Source organism: Simochromis diagramma, unplaced genomic scaffold, assembly GCF_900408965.1.
Source record: "Simochromis diagramma unplaced genomic scaffold, fSimDia1.1 OVJJ01000107.1, whole genome shotgun sequence".
Classification (NCBI taxonomy): Eukaryota; Metazoa; Chordata; class Actinopteri; order Cichliformes; family Cichlidae; genus Simochromis; species Simochromis diagramma.
In genome coordinates this window covers 6,340,540-6,363,017 of record NW_024387209.1, presented here as the reverse complement: position 1 = coordinate 6,363,017, position 22,478 = coordinate 6,340,540, and the positions used below count along the sequence as shown (strand labels likewise).

The window sequence follows — 22,478 nt, the reverse complement described above, 5'->3', positions numbered from 1 at the left end:
TGCAGGTGGGGGAACACGCCGATGGATGAGGCCGTGCACTTCGGCCACCATGACGTCGTCACCATCCTCCGCGATTACCACAATCAGTACACCCATCAGGAAGGCAGCACGGCCAAGAAGAAAGAAGAGAACCTGGACGGGATGCTGTGATGGAGAATGCGCTGCTCAGGCGTGTGAGGCCGGGCGCTTGCCTCCGCCGGCGAGGGGAAGAGATCAGGCGGTGCTTTAGACAAAAAACTGGAAAGATCGCAAGTAGACTCATCGCTGAAATAACTGAAAACAAACCTTTACAGTATCTGTTAGCGCAGCAGCCGCCTCCCTCCGAGTGTAAATGCTCGTCATCATGTTCTCTTTAGGTGTCGTTGGGTTTTTGTATGCGTGTGTGTACTCTGAGTGTGGAAGTACTCTTATTTTCCGTGTTTCAGCTTTTACGTTGACGGTTCTTTTTATTCTGAACATCAGCAACAGGAAGCAGCAGCAGTATAAAACCTTTGTTATGGAATGTAACTCCTCCCCCCCAAACACTTTTTGATGTGCGTTTGTGATAATCGATGTAAGATAAACTGTACATTACTGTAGTGTTTGTGTATATTAACCGAGGACGGCGAGTCTCTGTAAATAGGTGTAAAAATGTGTAGTCGATCGGTCTCGTGTGGTGATGGGTTCAGATTTGATGACAGTGTGTGTTTCAGTCAAACTTTTGGATAGTATTTGAACCATAAAATTCTTCTTCTTATTTTTTTTGGTAAGCAGTTTTTTAATGTGGCGACAGATGAGTTAAAGGATTTTTTGTTTTTATTGTTGTTGTTTTTCCACTAAAACTGGAATTTTCACCCTTCTTTTCTTTTATTTACTTTAGCAAGCCAGCCAAAGTTCAGTTCCTACTTCGTCTCTTGACCATTGAAAGCGTTTCTGCATATCAGACGCGACACTGCCAGGACTCCTGCAGGGAGAGTGAATGACTGTAAACATGCAAGAAAATGTTTTTCTTACACTTTGTCTTAGTTTAAAGAAGTCACAGCAGAAAATGGATGCACTCAGCAATGGAGATATTTCAATACTTTTATTTTGAAAGTCTGTCTAGTGTATTTCAGTATGTGGCATAAACAGTGAGTTGATTGGTCCCTGTGAGTTGCTTTAAAGTAACTAAGGAGTACTGTGAAAGTTGCTACTACTACTCTTACTATTCTAGTTATTATCACAGATCCTTTAGTGGCCTTGTTTGAAAACAGAAAGCGTCACATTTTAATCAGTTTAAACATTTTAAGGTCTCGCTAATAGAGACCTAGAGACTTGTCGCTGAGTTGAAATTGGTTGCAAAGACCGTGTTGCTCTGATAGTCAGCAGGTTGCTGTGATCGCCTGTTGTTGGCATCGAAGATGCCGACCGGTCTGCAGAGGTCCGTTCTCAGTCTTCATAATTTCTCTACCACTCAGTGAGCAGTTGGCAAGTGTCAGACAAGTTGGAGTCTTCCATACAAACTGCACAAATGCAGCAGCCTGTTAGCCACTAAAGCGAGGTTTTTGCTACACTAGTCTTTGTAATCGACCTTAAAATGAATACGCATGTTTCCCTAGCAACCTGTACGTTCTCTAGGATTAAGATAACACAGAGCAACTCGACAGTTTCACCTTACTTTTCTTTTGACTTCATAAATCATCTATATATCTTATAGATGGTTCTTAATCTTTCTCCTCATTGAACTTCTTTTTAAAACTGTAAATCACTGTCTGACGACAGCCTCTGTAGTTTCTAGGCACAAATTGTAAAATCCCCCCAAACAACATTTAAATGCAATGTTATTTAAATGGAGAATTAAAAGAAACTGCTTGAGTACTTTATTTTTTTCTTTCCTGCTGTAGACGTGAAAATTCCACATGTAAATCCTCGGATCTACATCTTAATTAATCCTGCATTTTAAGCTAGTTAAAGTTGGAATTAAAAACATCCAGCATTCGTTTAATAACCAGTGAACTGCTTCCTTTGTTGATCCTCTCATTTTCTGCTGTTCAAATTTAAAGGCTTTTATTTTGGAGGAGCAGTCATACTTGAAAAGCAGATGTGTTTTTGTGTGTCTGAAGCACGTTTGACTGTTTTTACTTCTTTTTGAGCAAACAAACTGAACCAGACAGTCTGTAATGTAATCCACAACTTAGAAAATCCACAAAAACAGTTTTTGTTTTTTCCTCAGGTTTGGATCAGTTCATCCAGTTTACATTTCAAATTAAAAAAGGAACTTAAAGGAAGCACAAAACACCAATATTTTTGACACTAGTAGCAATAAGATGACGTGATTGTAGGATGAGGTGAACTGATCCAAATCCAAGTCCAAAGTATTCTGAATGTAACGTGTTTGGTGTCGTTCTGTTTCTTCTTCATGTGTATGTAAAGCTGCTGCAGCTCACTGAGCAACTGCAGGCGGCCCAGATATTTATTCACAGAATAAAAACATGGAAAAACCAGCTGGCTGTTTGAGTTTTATATGAATGATTTAGGAGGTTCCTTCACCGCCATGATGCTGGTTAAACCCACGACCATCTCCATCGTCACGTTTTAATATCTCTTTTCTCGTCTGAAAAGATGGCTCAGGCGATACAAGAGCTACCACACGCTTTTTTCTTTATTCCACCTAAAAAAAAAAAAAGGGAAAACGTCAAGAGCATTTCAGTATTTCTTTTCCTTGATAACTCAATGGGTAGGCTTTTTACTTCCTTTCACAGCAGGTGAAGGCTTGGTCAGATGAAAAGCAGATCAACCCTTTTGTGCTTCACTTTTCAAGCCTCTAAAAGTCACTGACAGGCCCGAGGTTGAACCCACAGCCAGTGAAAGCTCAGAATAACCAACAAACACTAAGAATGACCGAAGACAACAAAAAGTGCTAAAACTCTGTAAATGTGTAAAGAAAAGAAAACAGTACCTTTAATGTGATGATATAAAACTGACGTTTAACTGGCTGAAATTAAATAAGAGAGCAGTAGGTCTTAAAATATAAAACTTCACCTGTTTGTATTTGATCAAACAGATTTATTTTCCTGACATTCAAAGACTTCAACTTTTGGCATTACTCGAGTATGTACAGTAACATATTTATATAAATGTATTTACAGGCAATATTGTAGTTGTTGGTGATATTACTCATGTCTCACCTGGTAACACTTATGACTGAGTAGTTTTAGTATTTTATAGCCAACAGCATGTGTGGTTTGTTTTTAAATACAATTTTCAGTGAAATACATCACTTTCACTTTCTCTTGTATTTTGGTTAGAGTGAAGGTTAAGATTGGATGGGCCCCATGAGATTTCTTTGGTTTTTAAGTCAGCCGCAGCACTTTTGACTTTGGGCTGGAGAATATTTAGCTTTGTGTACAACTGGACTAAACTTTGATCTATAAATTCACAGCAACTGTCCCAGTCTAGAACCAGTTCAGAATAATGGAAGAAATAGATTTTAAAACCAGTTTGAAACATGGTGGCAGACACCTGAGGCCAGTGGTCAGGATTTCATCTTATCTAGATAACTCGCTCCAGAGCAACAGGTTTGAAATTAAATGACCAGCATCGCCACTCCTGGAAGATCCCTCTGACCTCAACGCCAGGAAGGTCTAAAGTCTTTGTGTTGTGAAATTTGTTTTCTAAAACACAATTTTGCTCTGTGACTTTTTTCCACCTGTTGGCTGTAAACAGTTCAACAGTTTTATTGTTCTTTAAACATTACTAAACAAAAGTTTAAGACCAATTAAAAAATGTTTAGTCTCACTCCATTTCTTCTTGTTGCATATTGAAGCTCTACCTGGAACCTTGTTAAGATCCAACCATGCAAAATATGATTTTTTCTGCCATTTTTCGAGTCTTAAACTTTTGACTGGGACTGTATGACCCTAAAAGAGGATATCTGTTTGTACTTTGCAGGTAGACTAAGCGTATTTGAATTCTGTTTTTATTTTCTGTACTATCTGAGTGCTACTGTACATAGCGCCGAAGCAGCTGAAAGACTAAAAATTGAAAACCATCTTTTTTTTTTTTTTTTTTTTTTAAATGAATTTATTGAAATAATTCAGATTCTCCTGCATCTCAGTGATAGAGCTGTGAGTCTCAACTCACTTCCTGCCTTCACAAAGTCTAAACTTTATTAATGTATTAGATCTTTTCCAGCCTTACTGGCCAAAACTTTTGAAGAACATCCTTTGAATAGTATATTACCTCACAATGCTTTTCCTCTCACACTGCAGCAGCTGTGTTTTTAGTCTGCATTGTTTAAACTCTCATCTTTGTAAAATCAGTTGCTCTGTTGACAGTACATGTATCAATCGTTATACTGATGTTACTTGGCCCAGTTTAGAAGCAGCAGAAAAATATCAGTGTAAAACCTGTAACCTTAACAGTGTGTTAGTTCAGTTTAACCTCCGAAGACCCGAACTCTTTCATGGCCTTTTTAATTTCTCTTTGCTCTTTGGGCTGATTGGGACCTGATGAATGTAAAAACAAAGAATTAGCAGATTTTTATTTTTTTTTAACCCGATTTTTGTTTCTGAGAAAAATGAGATCCACATAAGAGGACATTTGTTTTAAATTTTGATAGAACAGTGGCAGCATAACGTCCTCGTAAGTGGATATCAGGCCCCTGTAGAGCAAAAACCCAGAATGTGATGTCCACATATGTGGACGCCAGGTGCTAGGAGGTTAACTTAATTTTATACTTTTTATATAATTTTATAGCAACTGTTGTTTTAATGCTTTTTATTATAAAGGTAAAGATCAGACAGTATTACTGAAAGAACCCTAACCATCAAATGATGCGATGGTGGGGAAGAAGAACTCCCTTTAAACAGGAAGAAACCTCACAACAGGATCAGGGAGGGGGTGAGTGAAAGAGTACGTTTTTATACCTTAAAAACAAAGCATGACTGACTCATTTTAATACGAGCATTTATTATACTGATAAAATGAATCCAAACAGTGATTTATGATGATCATTTCTCATGAAGCAAGCAGAAACATTTTAAATGCTACAGTTTTACAGCAGAGGATACTGAGGGCTTTAAAGTTCACAGTTAATCAAAAAGAAACACTATGTACAAATAAAAAGGAGAAAATTTTCTCCTGTTTCTGAAAGGTGACCGTGCTGTCAAAATCATACAGGAATCTAAGAGTCGAGTACATAACCTGATGACCTCTGGTGAAAAGTACAGTACAAGGAGAAGAATGAAGGTCAAAGGAATATGACTTCCCTTCAGTTTCCATCTCGAAAGTCTGCTGCACTCATCTGAAAAGAAATAAGTAAAATTTGATTTAATTTTTTTATTTTTAATATAATTCCAAATCACAACAACAGTTCCCTCAAGGCGCTTTATATTGTAAGGTAAAGAACCTACAATATTACAGAGAAAACAGAAAAACACAAAACGTGCTGGCAGTTACAGGGTAACAGGGTTAGCAAGGAAGAAGAGCTTCATGCTTTTATTATCAATGTTCTCATTTCAACAAAATTGAGACAATTTAGGCCAAAATACATCTGGGAAATATTCTCAGCTACATGAAGAACAATGTGTCCTGTAGCCAGTGGTCTAAATCACACAGTACAGAGCTCAACATCATAGAGGCAGACTGGATTATGTGAAAAAATACAATACTGAGACCAAGCGCAGCTACCGACTCAAATAAAAATGAAAACAGTCAAAACTCATGTCAAAAAAGGGTCAGAAACCAGTTCAAAGTCATATCAGAAATTGGCATGTCAGAAGCCAGTCTAAAAACCAGTGGTGCAGTTTAGTTTACTGGTTAGCAGGCACGCATGCCTTATAGCTGAAAGCTTGGGTTTGGTCAACCAGCAATCCTTTGCTTCATCTTTCCTTGCACCTTCTCGCCTTCCGATCAAGTCTTAACTGCTAAACTGCCAGAAACCCTTCCAAAATCATGCTGGACCCTAAACTTTGAAAATAAGAACGAGGAGGGCTGTCCAAATCATGGACGGCGTTGTCCTGTCAGATGGATTTTTTTTTTTTTAAAAGAAGAAAAAAAAAAAAAAGGAAATAAACTTAATCTACCTGGGTGGCCCACACAAGTGAGGATGATGTACTAAACACTTGAGGGAGTTTAAACATTAGTATGGCAACATGCAGCAGGTGTGTCAAAGCTACACCGACTAAACTTTAACACACAGCAGCGCAACACTGAAGCTGCATCTACCTGATGGTCAAAGTCTTCGAGATCCAGCAGATTGTTGGCCTGAAAGCAGACCTAGAAGACAGACAGAAACATTGTAGAGGGATAGACAACAGGAACAGCTGATGCAGTAAAGGGGGGCTGGAGCCTGTCCCAACACTAGAAACTGGTGTCCATAAAAGGAAGTCCCTTTTCAATGACATCATGCAGTGCCAAGAGGAAAAACAAAACAAAAACTGTTTCTCCAGGGGCAGAAGGTCATTTATACTGCCGTGTTTTTAAAAAAAGAGACAAAGATTACTCAAAATTTCTCTCTTTTCATCTCTAAATGACATCAGAGTGTAAAGATTCAGCGCCAGCTGCTTTCAGACGCCATCAATATGCTCCTTCATCATTTCTAACTGATGGCCAAGTGAGGGGAATCACTGCTGATGGGTTTTGGACAATTGTCCCCATTCAGAGCATGCAGAGCAAATTTCCATTAATTTGCATCTTTGCATAGACAGAAGACAACAGTAACATGTTTTAGGACGTTTGATCTTCAGGTTCACCCTCCTGGTTGCACCAAACTCGATGGTCTTGCTGACAGGACCTCTCGGTTTTGTGGCGACCTCGTTCACCAAAAAGTAAGTGCGCACACACACACACACACACACACACACACACACACACACACACACACACACACGGAAACAATGAAAGTGAAGATGAACCAGAATCAGTCCAAATCCTCGGGCTCCTGCTTGCCCGCTGCAATCTGCATACTGCCACAAGGTGGTGCTGAAAGGGCCATCCACACAGAAAGCAGCAAGGTGGTGACAAGAGAGTCAATGACAACCAGCAACTTCAAGTGATGATGGGTAAAACTGAGGATTTGAGGACACATGACCAATAAGCATGTGATATTAACTTGTCCGCCATTTTGTCACTGTGACGATGTAGGATCGAGCAAATAAAGTTCCACTCACACACGCTTAGAGACCCGTTGTGAGAGAGAAATGAATTGTGATAGTTGGTGGGAAAATAATTGCTAAAGCCTCAGTTAAACGTACTGACAATTTGGTCCCTGACAACCACCTGTTGCTAGGGAAAAATGCGTATTGCCCATCCGATTGGCAAAGACCTCCTTGTGAGCAGTTGGACTTGTCTACAGACATTGCCCAACTGCTCAAGATCGTTTGCCTTCAAAATAAAAGCTCTGGCAAAGGGTGACAAAGAGAGTCTGTGAAGGTTCTCAGTCATCCAGGTCATCATAGTCTAAAGAGCTTGGAAAGAAAAGCATCTGGACTTAAAGCCACTTCATAAACGCATGGCACAACATAGAAGAACCTCCTCCACGGGACAAGACTCAGCTGTTCATCTGCATCTAAAGGACAAAGGTCGCTCTTTTAAGGATGCCAATGTTCACATTTTGGACAGAGAGGACAGATGGTTTGAAAAAAAGAGGAGTGAAAGACGCCATCTATGTCCACTGTGAACGACTGTCTTTGAACAGAGGCGATGGTTTACAACGCCAACTGTCTGCCATCTATACGCCAGTTTTGAGATCCCTTCTCAGACACCTTAACGCCCACTCACACCATGGGCCATCTGACCTCGGTAAATCACATGATAGGGTGGGGCTGGGCTTCACAAGGCGTACACCCGAAACCTTGGCTGATTGTGACCCACACCGTTTTCACACCTTGGACTTTGTGATTCGATAGAGGATCAATTGGGGTCCATGACCCCCTTGTGGACAATACTACAGGGCTGGGACTCTCCACCAATTGCTCTTAGAACTGAAGAAGCTTCTTGGATAGGAGGTGAAACATCTTAACCTCCTAGGACCTGGCGTCCACATATGTGGACATCACATTTTGGGTTATTTAGACCAAAATACTCAATTTTGCTCTACAAGGGCCTGATATACACCTACGAGGACATTATACTGCTACTGTTCTGTCAAAATTTTAAACGAATATCCTCATATGTGGCTCTTATTTTTCTTAAAAACAAAAGGTAAAAAAAATAATAAAATAATCTGGTAATTCTTTGTTTTTACATTCATCGGGCCCCAATATGCCCAAATATCACAGAGAAATTAAAAATGCATGCTGTGGAAGAGTTCGGGTCCTAGGAGGTTAAAGGAAACTTAAAGAAGTCCAGACGCTTTTTTTTCCAAGCACCCTAGGTTACAAAGATTGTAACTTTTACTTTGAAGGTGAACAGACTTCATTTCTGGTTTGCGTTGTACTTTTTTGAAGTTTTACTACTGCTCGGCTAATACCAAATTTATAGTCTAAACAGTGCTGACTCACCACAGCGTCAATGTCTCTGGGGCTCACGTACTGCTCCAGAGCCTTGTAGTCGTCCGGAGACATCGGCATCATGTTGTCCTGTAGCCTGGACGGATGTCTGAACCACACGGACACAAACTCTGATTACACGTTAAGTCTTTCTCTTTAGTCGTGATGCGTTTGTTTCTCTCTGCTTACACTTCTGAAACCGAAATGAGCTCCGTCTTCATGTAGCCAGTCTTGTCCGTGTCCTCAAACTCCATCGGTTCAGCAGCTGGAAGGTAAATGAAGCTTGGATGAAGGTCTGCAGACTATCAGAGTATTTATGGGCGAAAACCAAACGTAACGGCAGCTCTTACCCTCCGATGGTTTGGGGTAGTACTTCCCAAAGGCCTTGTCTTTGGGTATGTTGGGGTAGAGGAAGCGAAGCGGGTTCTCTGGGATGTTTTCCGCTGCCATTACCTTGTAGGTGCGGATGATGTCGGGGAGCGAGACGGCGGAAAGCTCCTTCTTCGTGTACGGCTCCACGGAGTGGAAGACCGGCTTGTCTGCGTGGAAAAAGAGACCAAAGATATTAAATCTGAGGACTAAACCTCCTTCAAACTTACTTCTTGCACAGGACATCAAGGCTATTGGTTCATGTGGTTTGATTTGAAGTCGTAGAGAAATCTCCCAAAATAAAAATGTCTCGTCAGCAACTAGAGTGCAGCCACATCTTTAGAGACGTTTAATCATGAAAACCTTCAAAATTTCAAGTTTTGTGTTGTTGAAAGTGTAAATGAAGGTCAAATGAAGTGACTTTATCTCATTACCGTGGACGTCGTGTTCGATCCAGGTGAAGGTGATGGCTCCCTCTCGGCTGCTCTCGCTGAACCTGAGCAGGAAGGTGCCCGGACACTTGTCAGTCAGCAGAGCCTTCTCCCTCTCCTTACTGATGAATCCCATGATGCAGCTGCAGGAGGAGAAAACAAACAAACTCACGTTTACCGCTTAAATTCTCCCCCCACGGACTCTCACAGCTTCACTAGAGCGCCACTCACCCATCGTTCCAGAGGGACAGCAGGTGTCTTTTGATCAGATCCAGGATACCTTCAATCCACAACCAGAAAGGGAACGCCTTCTCGTTTGCGCTCTGCTGCTGGACGAATCACAAAGTCTGGTTCAGTGCACGATGAATAAAAGTGATTACAGGCGAATATTTGTTGGCTCAGATCACGAGGCAGCTGCTCCAGAGTCAAGGCTTTGGAGCAAGCTGCCTGAGGAGGCTGCAGCCATGGGAACGTGGCTCAAGCGTCAGTTATACTCAAAGCCTTTAAAGATTGTTTTAATGTTATTTGGGAGTAAACTTAGGTCCAATAGAAAAGAAGCTGATGACAAAGATACCCACTTGTTAGATGGATATAGATGCAGACACTGATATAAATACACTATGTTGCCAAAAGTATTCACTCAGCCATCCAAATCTTAAAATTCGGGTGTTCCAGTCATTTCCATGGCCACGACTGGATAAAATCCACCACCTGTGCATGCAGACTGTTTCTACAAACATTTGGGTCGCTCTGAGGAGCTCAGTGAATGAATGACTGAATGAATCCAGCATGGTATCGTGACAGGATGCCACCTGTGCAACAAGTCCAGGCATGAAATTTCCTTACTACTAAATATTCCAGTCAGCTGTGGGATGCAGACTTTCTCCAAAGTCAATCACCAAAGACTGCCAATGTAAAGTGTCAGATGCAGTGGTGTAAAGCACTCCACCACTGGACTCTAGAGCAGTGGAAACGTGTTCTCTGGAGCGAAGAATCACAGTTTTCAGTCTAGACCAGGGGTCGGCAACCTGGTGTAGACGCAGTCCTTATACTGCGGCTCCGCGTGGTTTGGGAAAATAAATGACAAGTATTTAGCTGAAGTGTATTTTTTGTGTTAGTTCTTTTTAAACTTGTAGTTCTAAATTGGAAGATTGTGATTTTGAAATATAAAAATAAAATTATATTTTATTATTTTTCGTCGCTCAAAATAAGCGTCACACTCGCGGAAGCCGGTGTACCCGCCGAAACGCTGTGCATTTACCGAGACTTTCAACCCCTGGTAGGCCAATTATAGATGTTCAGATCCACATTATGTCAGCAGCTCCACCGTGAACTATGTTAAAAACAAACACCGCTCACGCCTCACAGATGACAGCTTACAGTCCCGCGCAAAGATGAAAGTCACTTCACTGTGCGCAGAGGTTCAGGAGCAGAAGTTCCATTGCACTGACAGAGGCGAGGCTGCCGGACACTGGCGCCCTCTGACCACCACCAGTAGGCAACGGGTGAAGTGTCTTGCCCAAGGACACCACGACCGAGATTGTCGGAGCCGGGGCTCGAACTGGCAACTCTTGAGCCACGATCGCCCCGTTGCATAGTAGCGTAGTGCTTTTTTCCAATTATTTTTTAAAATTCAGGTCAAGGCTCTGCTACGCTCCAAAAGCCCAAAGGCGATATAAGGGTGGCACACAACAGTTTTTCTTTGCTACATGGATCATTTTCCTTTTTGTTATATTTCTTTAAGAGTTCAAAATGTGTTCATTACATAAATAAAATGTAATTTTCTCTGTAGCACTTCATGGATTTCATAAGCAACACACCTTAGTTGTTCACACAAAGCAGAAAGGTAAAAAACAATATATACAGTGTTATCTTCATTTTAGATGTCAAAAAGTATTTGTGGCTCCCAGTGTTTTCCTTTGCGTGGAAACCGGATCCAAATGGCTCTTTGGGTGTTAAAGGTTGCAGACCCCTGGTCTAGACGGTACTTGTCTGACTGCATTGTGCAAAGTGTAAAGTTTGTTGGAGCAGTTATTATGATGTGGGTTGTTTTTTAGGAGTTGGGCTCAGACCCTTAGTTCCAGTGAAAGGAAGTAAGAGGGTTCAGCATATCAAGACATGTTGGACAATATCATGTTCTCAGCTTTGAACAGTTTGCAGATGGTCCCTTCCTGGTACAACATGACTGTTCACCAGTGCACAGAGTAAAGTCAATGAAGACATCGATGAGTGAGCTTGGTGTGGAAGAACTTGACTGGCCTGCACAGAGTCCTGTCCTCAAATCAACAGTTTGACCTCACAAATGTGCTTCTGGAAGAATGGTAAAAAATTCCTCAAAACACTCCTAAACCTATGGAAAGCCTTCCCAGAAGAGCTGAAGCTGTTATAGCTGCAAAGGGCCAACATCATATCAAACCTTATGGATTAAAAATGGGACGTCACTCAAGTTGATGTGTGTGTGTGAAGGCAGGCGAGTGAGTACTTTTGGCAGTACAGTGTATCAAACAGTCTTTACGGACTTTATTTTTATTTGTAACTATTTACATCAACACCTGCATAATTGCATTTTTTTTTTTTTAAGTTTTAACCTTTGTGATTGTTACGTTGCCCTCTGAGTCTCCTGGTTTTGAATATAAATGAAATCATTATCAGCTGGATAAATGAGGCTTATCAGACTATGGCTCACCTTGCAGAACTTGGTCCAGGGGATGAGTCCCTCCGGGTTCCTCTGAGCTTTGGTTCCTTCACAGAAAAACAGACAAAAACAGACAAACATCTGCAGGTTATTCATGTGTGCTGCAGGTAGAAGTTTATTAGCACAGCAGTGACAGTCGGCCATTTGTTGACTTTGAGCCATTCGTTTTGGTCTGCAGCTTTCTGAGCCTCGGATCGTCTTATATTTCATCAGTAGTAAAGAAACGACAGATTGAGGGTTAAGATCTTTAGTTATAGTTAAGGTTTAAGCCTGTTATGAATAAAACAGAGACTTTAAAAGATATTTAGTGGCCTTGAATTTTCTTAAAACGTTACCACATGTTATTTTTGTGCGTCTCACCGAGCAGTTTATCAGCGAGCATGTTGAGCTGCTCCTGGTTCAGGCCTCGCTTGGTGACGGAGGAGAACTGCCAGCTGAGCACCTCGGAGAGCTGAGACCACTTCGCCGCAGGAGGGGAGAGGAAGAACTTCAGGTTCTGGAAAACATGACAGTTCGAGATCTGTAAGAGACAAAAACGAGGGTACGTGGAGGTGCTAGGAGCGGACTGAAATCAAAGCGTGTTCTCACTTTGGGCTCCGTGGTCAGCATGTTGTACCAGAGGATGGAGGCCCAGCCGCTGGGTAGCTGGCAGACGTTGGAGATGACGACCACGGGCAGAGAAATGGCCTAGAAATAAAAAAACGACAGGAGGAAGCAGCAGGGTTTAATCTCCTCTATCAACTCCAGTTTAATTCTGAGCATGAACAAAGGGCAGGCGGCGGGTCTCACCTCAAGTTTGATGTCGAGTCCGGACTGGTTGAGCTGCAGCTCCGACTCAAAGCTGAGCGAGTGGAGCTCCTCGGTGACAATCAGAGGACCCTGAACACCCAGAGACACACTCAGCTTACCCAAAACACACAACACCCTTCCCCAAGCCTCTGCAGGAAGCATGCAACGTTCCTGTAACTAAACTTCACTCTACATCACCAATCTACACGTAAAACCACATCAAATGTAGTTTACAATCTTTCTCCAACAAAACAAACTATGTGTCCATATCTGTCCTTACGTCACATTTACAGAGGTTACATATAAAGTGGAATAAGGTTCCTCATATAGCTATGTAAGCTGTAATGCGGGACAATGAATTCTTATCTTTTTCTAGTGTGCATTACATATAAAATGATTTTTTAGGCCACTGTTAGTTCTATAAAATCCCTTCAGTTTTTTCTAAAGAACTTTTATTTTGAAGCTTTCGCACTAACATGCCCTGGGAAGCTGAAACGGTGATTTTCATGTGACATTCGGCCTGGACAGAATTACTAATTTTGTGGTTATATTCCACCACACAAGAGAATAAGCGCAGAGAAGGAGGAAGAAAAAACATCCAGGTAGACGAGTCTGTTGCATATTGAAGGCCTCTATGATGACTGTAAAACAGCCAGTATGTGACCTGCAGTCTCAAACACACAGAGCAGGTTTGTGTATTATATGGAATAAAGTTTTAAAGGCTCTTACGTCATTTGTTCTGTTTCCAGGTCCTTTCTGTTCTTTGAGTTGCTGTATGGAGATTAAGTTGGAAAGGCATCACTATTAGGGTGTCTAAGAAATCTCCCTAAATAATAAAAACAATATATAACCAGTGGAAGGGAATACTGTGGGTTTAATACTAAGACACTGATTTTACCAAATGTCTGAACTCTGCTGCCAGACTGCCGTTGGACTCCTCCATGTTCATGACTTTGGTGTTTGTCCCCAAAATGTTAAACCTCCTGAACCTGATTCAAAGATTATCAATGGAAAGCTATTAATCAGCTGCGTTACTGAATAACACGTTATATATTTCAATGTGTATGCATGGATTTCAGACGCACCCTTTCTTCTCTGTAACATCCCTGAGGAGAAAAAAAAAGTGTTACATATTTGGAAACATGCAGCATGATGATTCAAAGCGGCAAAAGCAAAGGTGAGAATTTGCTTACTTATCAAACAGGGCCTTGACTTTGAGCTGGTAGTTAAACTCTTGTAGTTTCACCAGAAACCTGAACCGAAAGGAAACGAGACTGAAACAGGAAGCTGACGCACACCAACGGATAAACATCACCTGATGCAATTTCTGCGTTTTCATTTCATTTGGGTACAAAACAAAGAAGGAAAAATTCTCATTTTATTTATTTTGTGGGATGAAGAACTCTCTTTTAACAGGAAGAACCCTCCAGCAGAGCCAGGCTCAGGGATGTATAGATAGTATGGATACCAATGTTGGTATCAGTATTGGATCAATACCAAGCATGACAGGACCAAGAGTGGTAATAAACTGGTTTTATTTATTTTTTTAGAAATTATATAAATGAGAAATTATATGAATTATTATATAACTTATATAAATGTAAAAATGATTTAGTGGTCAGGGCAGAAAGACACGTAAACACTTCACATTTAACTTCTTACCGAAGTTTCACTGTAAACTGGACGCCTGTTTTCAACACCAGTGGTCTCTGTGGGTGGGTGGGCATGCAAGGCTGCCTCTCTACAACTAGAGAGCTTCACACAGATCAGAATCCAGGTTAACAGCCAATAATAACACTCAGCAATAATAATGGTAATAATAATAATAATAATAACAACAATAAAGAGTGAAGGGTTTCATACTTGGACAGCAGGTTTTTGAGGAGCTCCAGAGCTCGGCCTTCCAAGTAAGCCTTCTTCACTGTGATGGGGTCGTTCTCATAAGTGAACTTCTGCTCCAGCTCCTGCAGCTTCTTCAGGTGCTGACGGACCTGCTGCAGACTCTCCGCTACTGCCGTGAACCTGCAGGAGGGCGAGGACAGAAGATCAGATAACACACCAACATAAAAGGTTGTCAACAGATGAAGCACCCAGTCGACCGAAGAACTGTTCATGAACTGGACCCTGGATTACTTTTGGTTCTCCATTTACTTTCAGTCATTTATCTCCTCTATTTAGGATTTTCCATATTGTTTAGTGACCACTTTCATCTGTTTATCTACCATGTTACGTCTTTTATCAAACTATTTTAACATCTTATTAAACCCCTTTAACTTTTCTTCTCAAACAGGTTCACATCCTCGCAGGTGTTTAATCAAAATGAACTGATGAAAAAAAACTGATGGAAAAATTAAGAGGCAGACGATGAGGAAGGTGAGGGAAATATTAAATATAGGTGGAAGAATGAAAAAGACACTAAGATTGATGGCTAAGCAGACGAGGAAGTGAAGAAAGAGGCGGTTAAAAAGGAAGAGATGGGATGGAGAGGGCGGCTCACCAGTTCTGCAGCTGGTCCACGCAGGCATTGGGCGGGCCACCGATGCAGGCGATCTTCTGACGCTGCTTCCAGTCGGGCAGCTCCTCGGAGATCAACTCTGCCAGCAGGGCCTGAGTGACGTTCAGCAGCTCATTCAGCCCGAGCACAGCGTCCTAAAAAAATCAAAACAAAAAAACCCACACCCAAGAGTCCATCGCATCAGTCACATCAAATGTCCTGTTATGGCGTTTAAAACTCCTCAGAAAGAAAAAGTTTATAAGATCAAAATGACTTTATTGTTACAGCCCAGTGACCTCAAAGGGATTATATGTTAGTCGTGTTTCTCGTCACCTGACGCTTGGCTTTCAGCTCAAAGCACATCCTCCCGACTGTCATCTTCTCCTTCTCCAGCTCCTTCACCGTCATGCCGTTCATTTCATTCTCTGTGGAGGAAGAAGGAAAAAAAAATCCACACAATTAAAACTTGGAAGCAACATAGATTCAATTTTAAATGAAGTTTTAAGAGCATTTAATATATGTCAGTTTGGAAAAGGCCTTTCACTCTGTAATTTTACCAACACGAGCTACTTTGTTCCAATTTTTTAAGATCAGATCACCGCATTTGGCAACAAGTGCGCTTTAGCTCAAAACCTCAAAACTCAGTCAGCTCTCTGAAATTATTTCTCTGCCTCCAAGAACTCAAATTGCCCCTTGACATGTTGATCTTCACTGTATTACCAAAAGTACTTCCTCAGCCATCCAAATCACTGCAATCACATTTTGGGGTTTGGTTCTACAGCTGAGCCTGGACGATTTCCTCACCTCTGTTCTTCAGTGTGTTGACTTTGAAGTCGTACTCGTCCTGCAGGTCTTCTACGTTCTTAATGTTCTGATCCACCACCTGATAGTCAAAGGAACCGAGCCCGTTAGAGATTTTCCAGCAGAGCCGGGCCAACCTCGAGCTGGGACCTACACGCTGCGTAATAGTTTTACCTGGACTATGTGCTTCATCTCTTTCACTTTGTTGTCCAGCTTCTGTTTCTCCACCACCATGGCCGACACTGCCCCATCGGTCTCATCCTACCGAAACAGAGGACACACATTTTAACGTCTCTGAAACAGAAACAGGTTTAGACTCTTCGGTACCTTGAAAAGTGAAACTGAATTCAGGTATTAATTTAGACATAGAGGTTAAAGTTCTGCTAAACGAAATCAGATCAAGATTACACCCACTCCAAGTGTCTCAATCTTAAGACAAAATCCGCTCTCCTTAGCTAACATTAAGCATCATTATCACAGAGTATATCGTAGTTTTGATAGCAAAACTGCATCAATCTTAATGTATGTGGTGTAGATGAACAGAAACCCGTGCTGCTACCCTCATGTTTAATCAGATTTCTAGATAAGGCATTTAAAAGTAAAAACAAAGAAGAGGGAAGAAAACAGAGAATCGCAAAACATGCTAAATAAAGAAGGAACACTTGCTGTAGTTTTAAGGTGTTCAGACTTTTCAGGTATTTGACAAGTGTTCTGACTTGTAGACGTTTCACTTGGGTCATAGTTTTGTCCACTGATCTGTCTGCAGAGGAGCAAATTTTAGCCAGTTTCTCATCAGGGCCAAAAACATCACTCTGGGATCAATGAGGATATCACAGGCAAGTATTTCCTTTTCCAGGCATGTCCCACCGGGAGAGGCCCCAGGGCAGACCCAGGACACAGCTGGCATGCCTTGGTGTTCCTCCAGATAAGTGGAGGAGGTTGGTGGGGATGGCTTGGGAGAGGGAGGCCTGGGCATCTCTGCTTGGGCTGCTGCCCCCGCGACCCGGCCCCAGATAAGCGGAAGAAGATAGATGGATGGATGGACAGATGGTATTTCCTTTTAAATTAAAAGTAATTTATCCCACAAGCGTTGCAGTTTTATACATGGAAAAAAAAAAAAGGTATAAGGGGTGTAATGAAGTAGATCCTTTCCAATTCTTTCTATCTTTTAGATCTAGTAGAAGGTTGCTTTAATGTTCTGATTACGACTTGTGGCTGTGAAATAGAAATTTCTGTGTTTGAGTGGAAAGATATCATGCAGATGAAAAATTACTGGGAAAAAAACAAAAAAAGGATTTTTTTTTTTTACTCTGTGAAAGTAAGAGAATATAAACAGCATGAAGGTGAAATGGTTTTTAGAGCTTTATTTAATGCACTAAAGTTATAGTACATAAGAAAAAAGCTGATTCTGAGGTTGTTTCTGTTGGTTTTTCATTTTGAAGAATGAGAACTCAGTCCCTGTGTGCATATTGGGCTTTGATTCATAGAGCATGCAGACGTGTGTACGCACCATGCATCAGCATGATTTTGGAGCATTCAAGCAGCCATTAAGTTGGAAAAGTAATACAATTCTTATCATTTGTTCAGCTATTTTTGTCTTGAAAGCATCTTTTCTCTTGCTTTAAGTTGCATCTGGTAGGATTTACGATGCTCTACCTGCACCAGAAGCTGGCTGTAATCCACCTATAAGCTGTTTGAATCCTGAACACTCGTTTATAATTTAAACCCCAGATGTGTGAGCCTAAAAGTAAATGTGTATTTAAAGCCAGAGTCTGATTAACGGAAGGATTTAGATCTGTCGGGTGTTATTCTGCTGTCATAGTTATGTTCTAACAACGAAAACGAGCTGCAGCTTTTACCTCTGTGCTCTTTGCAATCTCCAGTATCTTCAGCTCCTCCTTCAGGTTTCTGGAGATGATCATGGCCATGTGGACGGGATCTTCCTGGAAGCGATCCTGGAGAGAGAACCGCTCGTACTTTTAGTTACATAAAGGAATTTAACCTGCCTCACACAGAAGTGTTTTGAATCCAGGGTCGGACCTGCAAGTTCCTCTTGATCTTGCGAATGTTGTGCTGCAGCAGGAAGTTGTTCTCCAGAGCGAAGCGGCTGTGTTGGTCGTCCAGCTGAGCGAGAAGGTCGTGGAAACGAACTGTGGCCAGAGAGTCCTGCATGGCCACCGTGTCCCTGAGGAGACCACAGTAAGTCTTTGAGTAGCATGAACAGAAGATGCTCAGTTTGGGGTTAACCTTGAAAGGGTTACAAATTGGTTTTCCAGCAAATGCTGTGCTTCAACAAAACCTTTATCCAAATATTGAGAAGTCCATGATTATCAGTCTCATTAGCGCAAACACTTTTGCTTTGGTCTGATAAAAATCTAGCAATGGAACCGTTAATGAACAGATGCTGAAATGATGATGAAGGACAGGTATTTCTGCACTTTTACAACCAGGATTTTATGGGCTGTGAGGACTTTTTCCCCACATGTAATTAACTTTGTGCAGCTGAACCAAAACTCTCAATATGCGCAAAGATATCCCTGCATTGTGGATACAATGTCGTGAAGCTTTCCATATCCTTGGTGACCCTGTTGTTTTCCAGTGCAGGACCATAGATCCAGATCCACGTCCACAAGTGTGAGCTCGCTTCTGTTTGATCTACGATGTCGATACAAATGCACCTACAGTTTTCTTTTCCATCAGGACATCCAGTTTAACCTTTGCTTTGAATTACTTTGCAACCTTTGATTTTCTCGTTTCAGTGTTAGTTATTCCTCTTTTTATTGTATGGAGGGGATATGCCAGATAAAAAAATTCAGGTAAATCAGTACAGGTATTACAGTAAAAACAACTTTTTAATGGTTCAAACGAGTCGATGAGAAACGTTTGCCAAAAAAAAAAAAAAAAAAAGATGCTGCCCTTTATTTGGACTTCTTACCAGTCGATGCTTTCAATCCACTTGCTCAGGTACTGACGGATGTCCATGGGGAACGAGTCATCGTACAGCTGATCCACCTGCTCCAGGTACTTGCTGTCCAGCATCTGAAGCTGGCCCCACTGCGCCATCTTCTGGTGAATGAAAGCAGCTCTGTCAGGACATTTTTTGCGCGATGTGGCACAGTCTACGCAAAAGACGGGAGAGTCTAAAAGCTGCATTCTTACTAATGACCAGCAGGGGTAACCTGTGAGGTAGCCTCTTTCCCTGCTCAGTGATGCCAATAAAATAAACTCTCTTGGTGCATTTTTTCTGTATTTTCAAATCTTGCTAATTAAACATGAACTTAATTTTATTACTTTTTATCTGTGTTAGTGTCAGAAATAAGAGGTAATCAGTGCCACTCAGTTTCAAAACAACAGGTAGGTGATGGCCAAATTGCTCAGCTTCATGATTTTCCTAAAAAGCACAAAAGGTGGCTACATATATACAGGCTTTTCTACCGAGCATCAGGCAAGATCATTCACCATTTTAGTTTCACAGATAAGAAATGTTAAAGCGTTTTTTCTGTCATACATATCCTGTTTCGTGGTGGATGTTCATGCACCAGAGCCTCAAATAATGAGGACAGTGTATGTGCGAGTAATCGCTCTAGCCTCAGACTGCTCTAAATACTCAGTTTCAAAAATTTATTTTCCTACTCTTTGATCTTTATGATGTCATGGAGGGCACATATTTCTAACATGTGCAACAAAAGTCTTGATAGTGAGGGGCAGCCAATCAGAGCTGCTTAAAGTCAGCTTAAAAGTGAAGGAGCTAAAACAGCTTAGACAGAGAATGAACTGGAGACCAAGTATGAGATAAATAAAAATGGTAAATGGCCTGTATTTGTATAGCGCTTTTCTAGTCCCTAAGGACCCCAAAGCACTTTACACAACCTGTCATCCACCCATTCACACGCTGGTGATGGCAAGCTACATTGTGGCCACCCTGGGGCGCACTGACAGAGACGAGGCTGCCGGACACTGGCGCCACCGGGCCCTCTGACCACCACCAGTAGGTAACGGGTGAAGTGTCTTGCCCAAGGACACAATGACTGAGACTGTCCAAGCCGGGGCTCGAACCGGCAACCTTCTGATTACAAGGCGAACTCCCAACTCTTGAGCCACGATTGCCCCGTTATAATATTATTATTATTCTAATCTGGGAATCATGCAAAGCTACTCTAGCAGAGTCCAGGAGTGAAAATATGGAGCTGGAAATAAGCAGAAAAAGTCTGATTTTATATACTTTTTCACTGGTGTGTCATCAAAGACTGAAGAAAACCCTAGCTGGGTTATTAAACGCCCACAAAAGCAGATCATGTGTGTAAATTTATCGACATGTATGTCACATTTCTGTCTGCAGTCTTCCGCTGTAGACACACAACAGTTAATAAAAACATACAGAATCTATTATCATGAGGCTTACGCTTTTTGAGAATTCGCTAGATGTGGATACTTAGTTAAAGTTTATATACAGTGTAGATATGTATAATAATCCTGAATAAATAAAGGAAACATTTTTTAGTCATTTGTTCAGAGCTTGGTTTTCTAAGAACTCATCTTAAATCCATAAATATATGAGGATAATTCAATAATTTGAAGATCTAATTGAAAATATTTTTTTATTTCTGACTCTCCTTGCATCACTGTGGACAGAAGACAAAGGTCAAGAAGCTCCCAAACATTTTTCTCACTACAGAAAACCAGCTGCTTGTTTACAGTGTGAGAAATTGTGAAATGATAAGTGCTGACTCAAGGATTGTCACGGGCTGCCACCCGCCTCCTTCCTGCCTCAGTTGTGCTCTGACTTAAGATCAGAAAGTAAAAACAAAGAAAGATATGTGTGATGATGTAAAGGAACATCCAACACTGATTTCTGTTAAAAGCAGCTGGATTTCATAGACACTGAAGCTCAAACTGTAATTAGCTGCACAGATTAATTCCCATATTGTAAAACAGGATTGTTTGACAGCTAAAGAAGAGACAAATTAACATTTTTGTTGTTTTGTTTTTTTTTTTAAATCAAACGCAATCTTATCTGTATTTATCTTGTTCCAAGTGGCTAAACCTGAATGTAGGAGGCGTCTAAGGTCAGCTTAGGTTTCAATTTCCCCACAAATGCGACTCTGCCTCCAGCATCAGTTAAAAAATATATCATTAAGAGTATTTAAACGTATGTGTATCTATATATATATATATATATATGACCTAATTCCACATTCATGAGACGATCATAGCCAATAAATCCATTTCACAGCTTTAATTTTTAATCTTTCTGGCTCCCCAAGTCACTTAAGGCAGCCCTGTGGTCCTTTCCAGCTCTCCTCAGCCAAACTCTAATCGGTAATGTGTCTTTTTTAAGATTCAAGCAGAGCCCCTTATTTTAACGTCTAACAATACAAGACTCAATAGATTATCTATATGTTGGTGCCTCACCTGAGAGATCGGCATATACAATAATTTATCTGGTGTTACACATCGACTAAGATCCCGACTTTTACACGGGGTTGACAGGTAATTATTTACGTTTCGGACCCCTAATGGTTGGAGGTATGGACGTAAGCGTGTAAAAAGTTAAGATTTGATTTAAATAACGGCTACGGACAGATACACAAATATTAACACATACACAGAGGAACGCTTATATCCCGTAAACTGCCATCAAGTGTTTGCAGGAGTCGTTTTTTTAAGCATTACCGATTAGCAAGATCAAGTTTAAGTGCTCTCCTAGCACGGCTTGCTGTGTAAAAGGGTCACAGATGCGATTTATATAAAACAACGTCACCTTTTGAACATGTAAGTCGTGTAACTTACCTTTAATGTAAAGGTAACGTGTACAAGCTTCCACGGGAAGTAAGTTGTGTTTCCGAAAACGCTTGAGTCCCTAAATGTGCCTAACAAGCCACACAGCTCTCCTACCTTTTTTCTACTCCAGTGGCGCAGCTTACTTTACGGAACACTATCAGCCAATCACCGCACACCATTTACGACAAGCCCCCGCCCTTTTCCACGAGACAGCCAATCACAAAGAGGGAAAAACGGCTGTTGTTGACAGCTACCAAGCATGCCTGAAAAAAAATTCACAGGAGTTTTTTTGTTTAAAGCTGCCCCTGTAAGCATAACATCAAGAGTCAAGATGTATTTTGTCATTGTACAAAGTCAAAGAGAAAGACACTGTACATAAAATGTATTTTTAATTGAGTTTAAAGCAACATGACGCAGGCTTTTCGGAGGGGGAAAGTCAGTACACAGAAGAGCCAAGAGTGACCACGTGTTTTCAGAGAAAGCGAAAGCTGCAAGGACGCCTACAACTCTGAAACTGAAACTTAACTTAAAAATTATGTTTGATCGTTGACATGTGAAAAAATTCTGGAATAAGAAAGTAATAACTGAAAATAAAAGACGTATTTAAAAAACATAACAAAAAAACTAAACTTTAAAAAAAAAATCTTATTGTAGTCTAAATATCAAAA

At 41.1% G+C, this 22,478-nt stretch overlaps 2 protein-coding genes across 7 annotated transcripts in view; one reads left to right on the top strand and one right to left on the bottom strand.

Annotated features, from left to right (window-relative positions):
- Positions 1-2,462, top strand: part of LOC120746178 (glutaminase kidney isoform, mitochondrial-like) — a 29,646-nt gene extending 27,184 nt beyond the window's left edge. For both annotated transcript variants that reach the window (XM_040051496.1, XM_040051495.1), the window contains exon 18: positions 6-2,462. In XM_040051496.1, the coding sequence (XP_039907430.1) occupies positions 6-150 (145 nt within the window). In that variant the 3' untranslated portion in view covers positions 151-2,462. The remainder of the gene's footprint in view (positions 1-5) is intronic.
- A 2,447-nt stretch (positions 2,463-4,909) lies between these two features.
- Positions 4,910-21,953, bottom strand: LOC120746203 (signal transducer and activator of transcription 1-alpha/beta-like). 5 transcript variants are annotated; one of them, XM_040051544.1, is made up of 25 exons: positions 21,820-21,953; positions 18,965-19,095; positions 18,070-18,214; positions 17,889-17,984; positions 16,204-16,290; positions 16,033-16,111; positions 15,562-15,653; positions 15,232-15,383; positions 14,598-14,756; positions 14,397-14,489; positions 13,928-13,987; positions 13,820-13,840; positions 13,633-13,723; positions 13,464-13,505; positions 12,735-12,824; positions 12,534-12,632; positions 12,306-12,441; positions 11,937-11,992; positions 9,482-9,579; positions 9,254-9,393; positions 8,801-8,989; positions 8,640-8,715; positions 8,463-8,559; positions 6,187-6,237; positions 4,910-5,263 (listed from the first exon to the last, which is right to left on the bottom strand). In XM_040051544.1, the coding sequence occupies exons 2-25, from the start codon at positions 19,090-19,092 to the stop codon at positions 5,231-5,233; spliced, it is 2,310 nt and encodes a 769-aa protein (XP_039907478.1). In that variant the 5' UTR covers positions 19,093-19,095; positions 21,820-21,953; the 3' UTR covers positions 4,910-5,230. The 5 variants fall into 5 exon arrangements, with proteins under 5 accessions (XP_039907478.1, XP_039907479.1, XP_039907480.1 ...); XM_040051545.1 differs by having other exon boundaries at positions 18,965-19,092; positions 21,820-21,951; XM_040051546.1 differs by lacking the exon at positions 21,820-21,953 and having other exon boundaries at positions 9,482-9,576; positions 18,965-19,092.
- Positions 21,954-22,478: the final 525 nt, after the last annotated feature.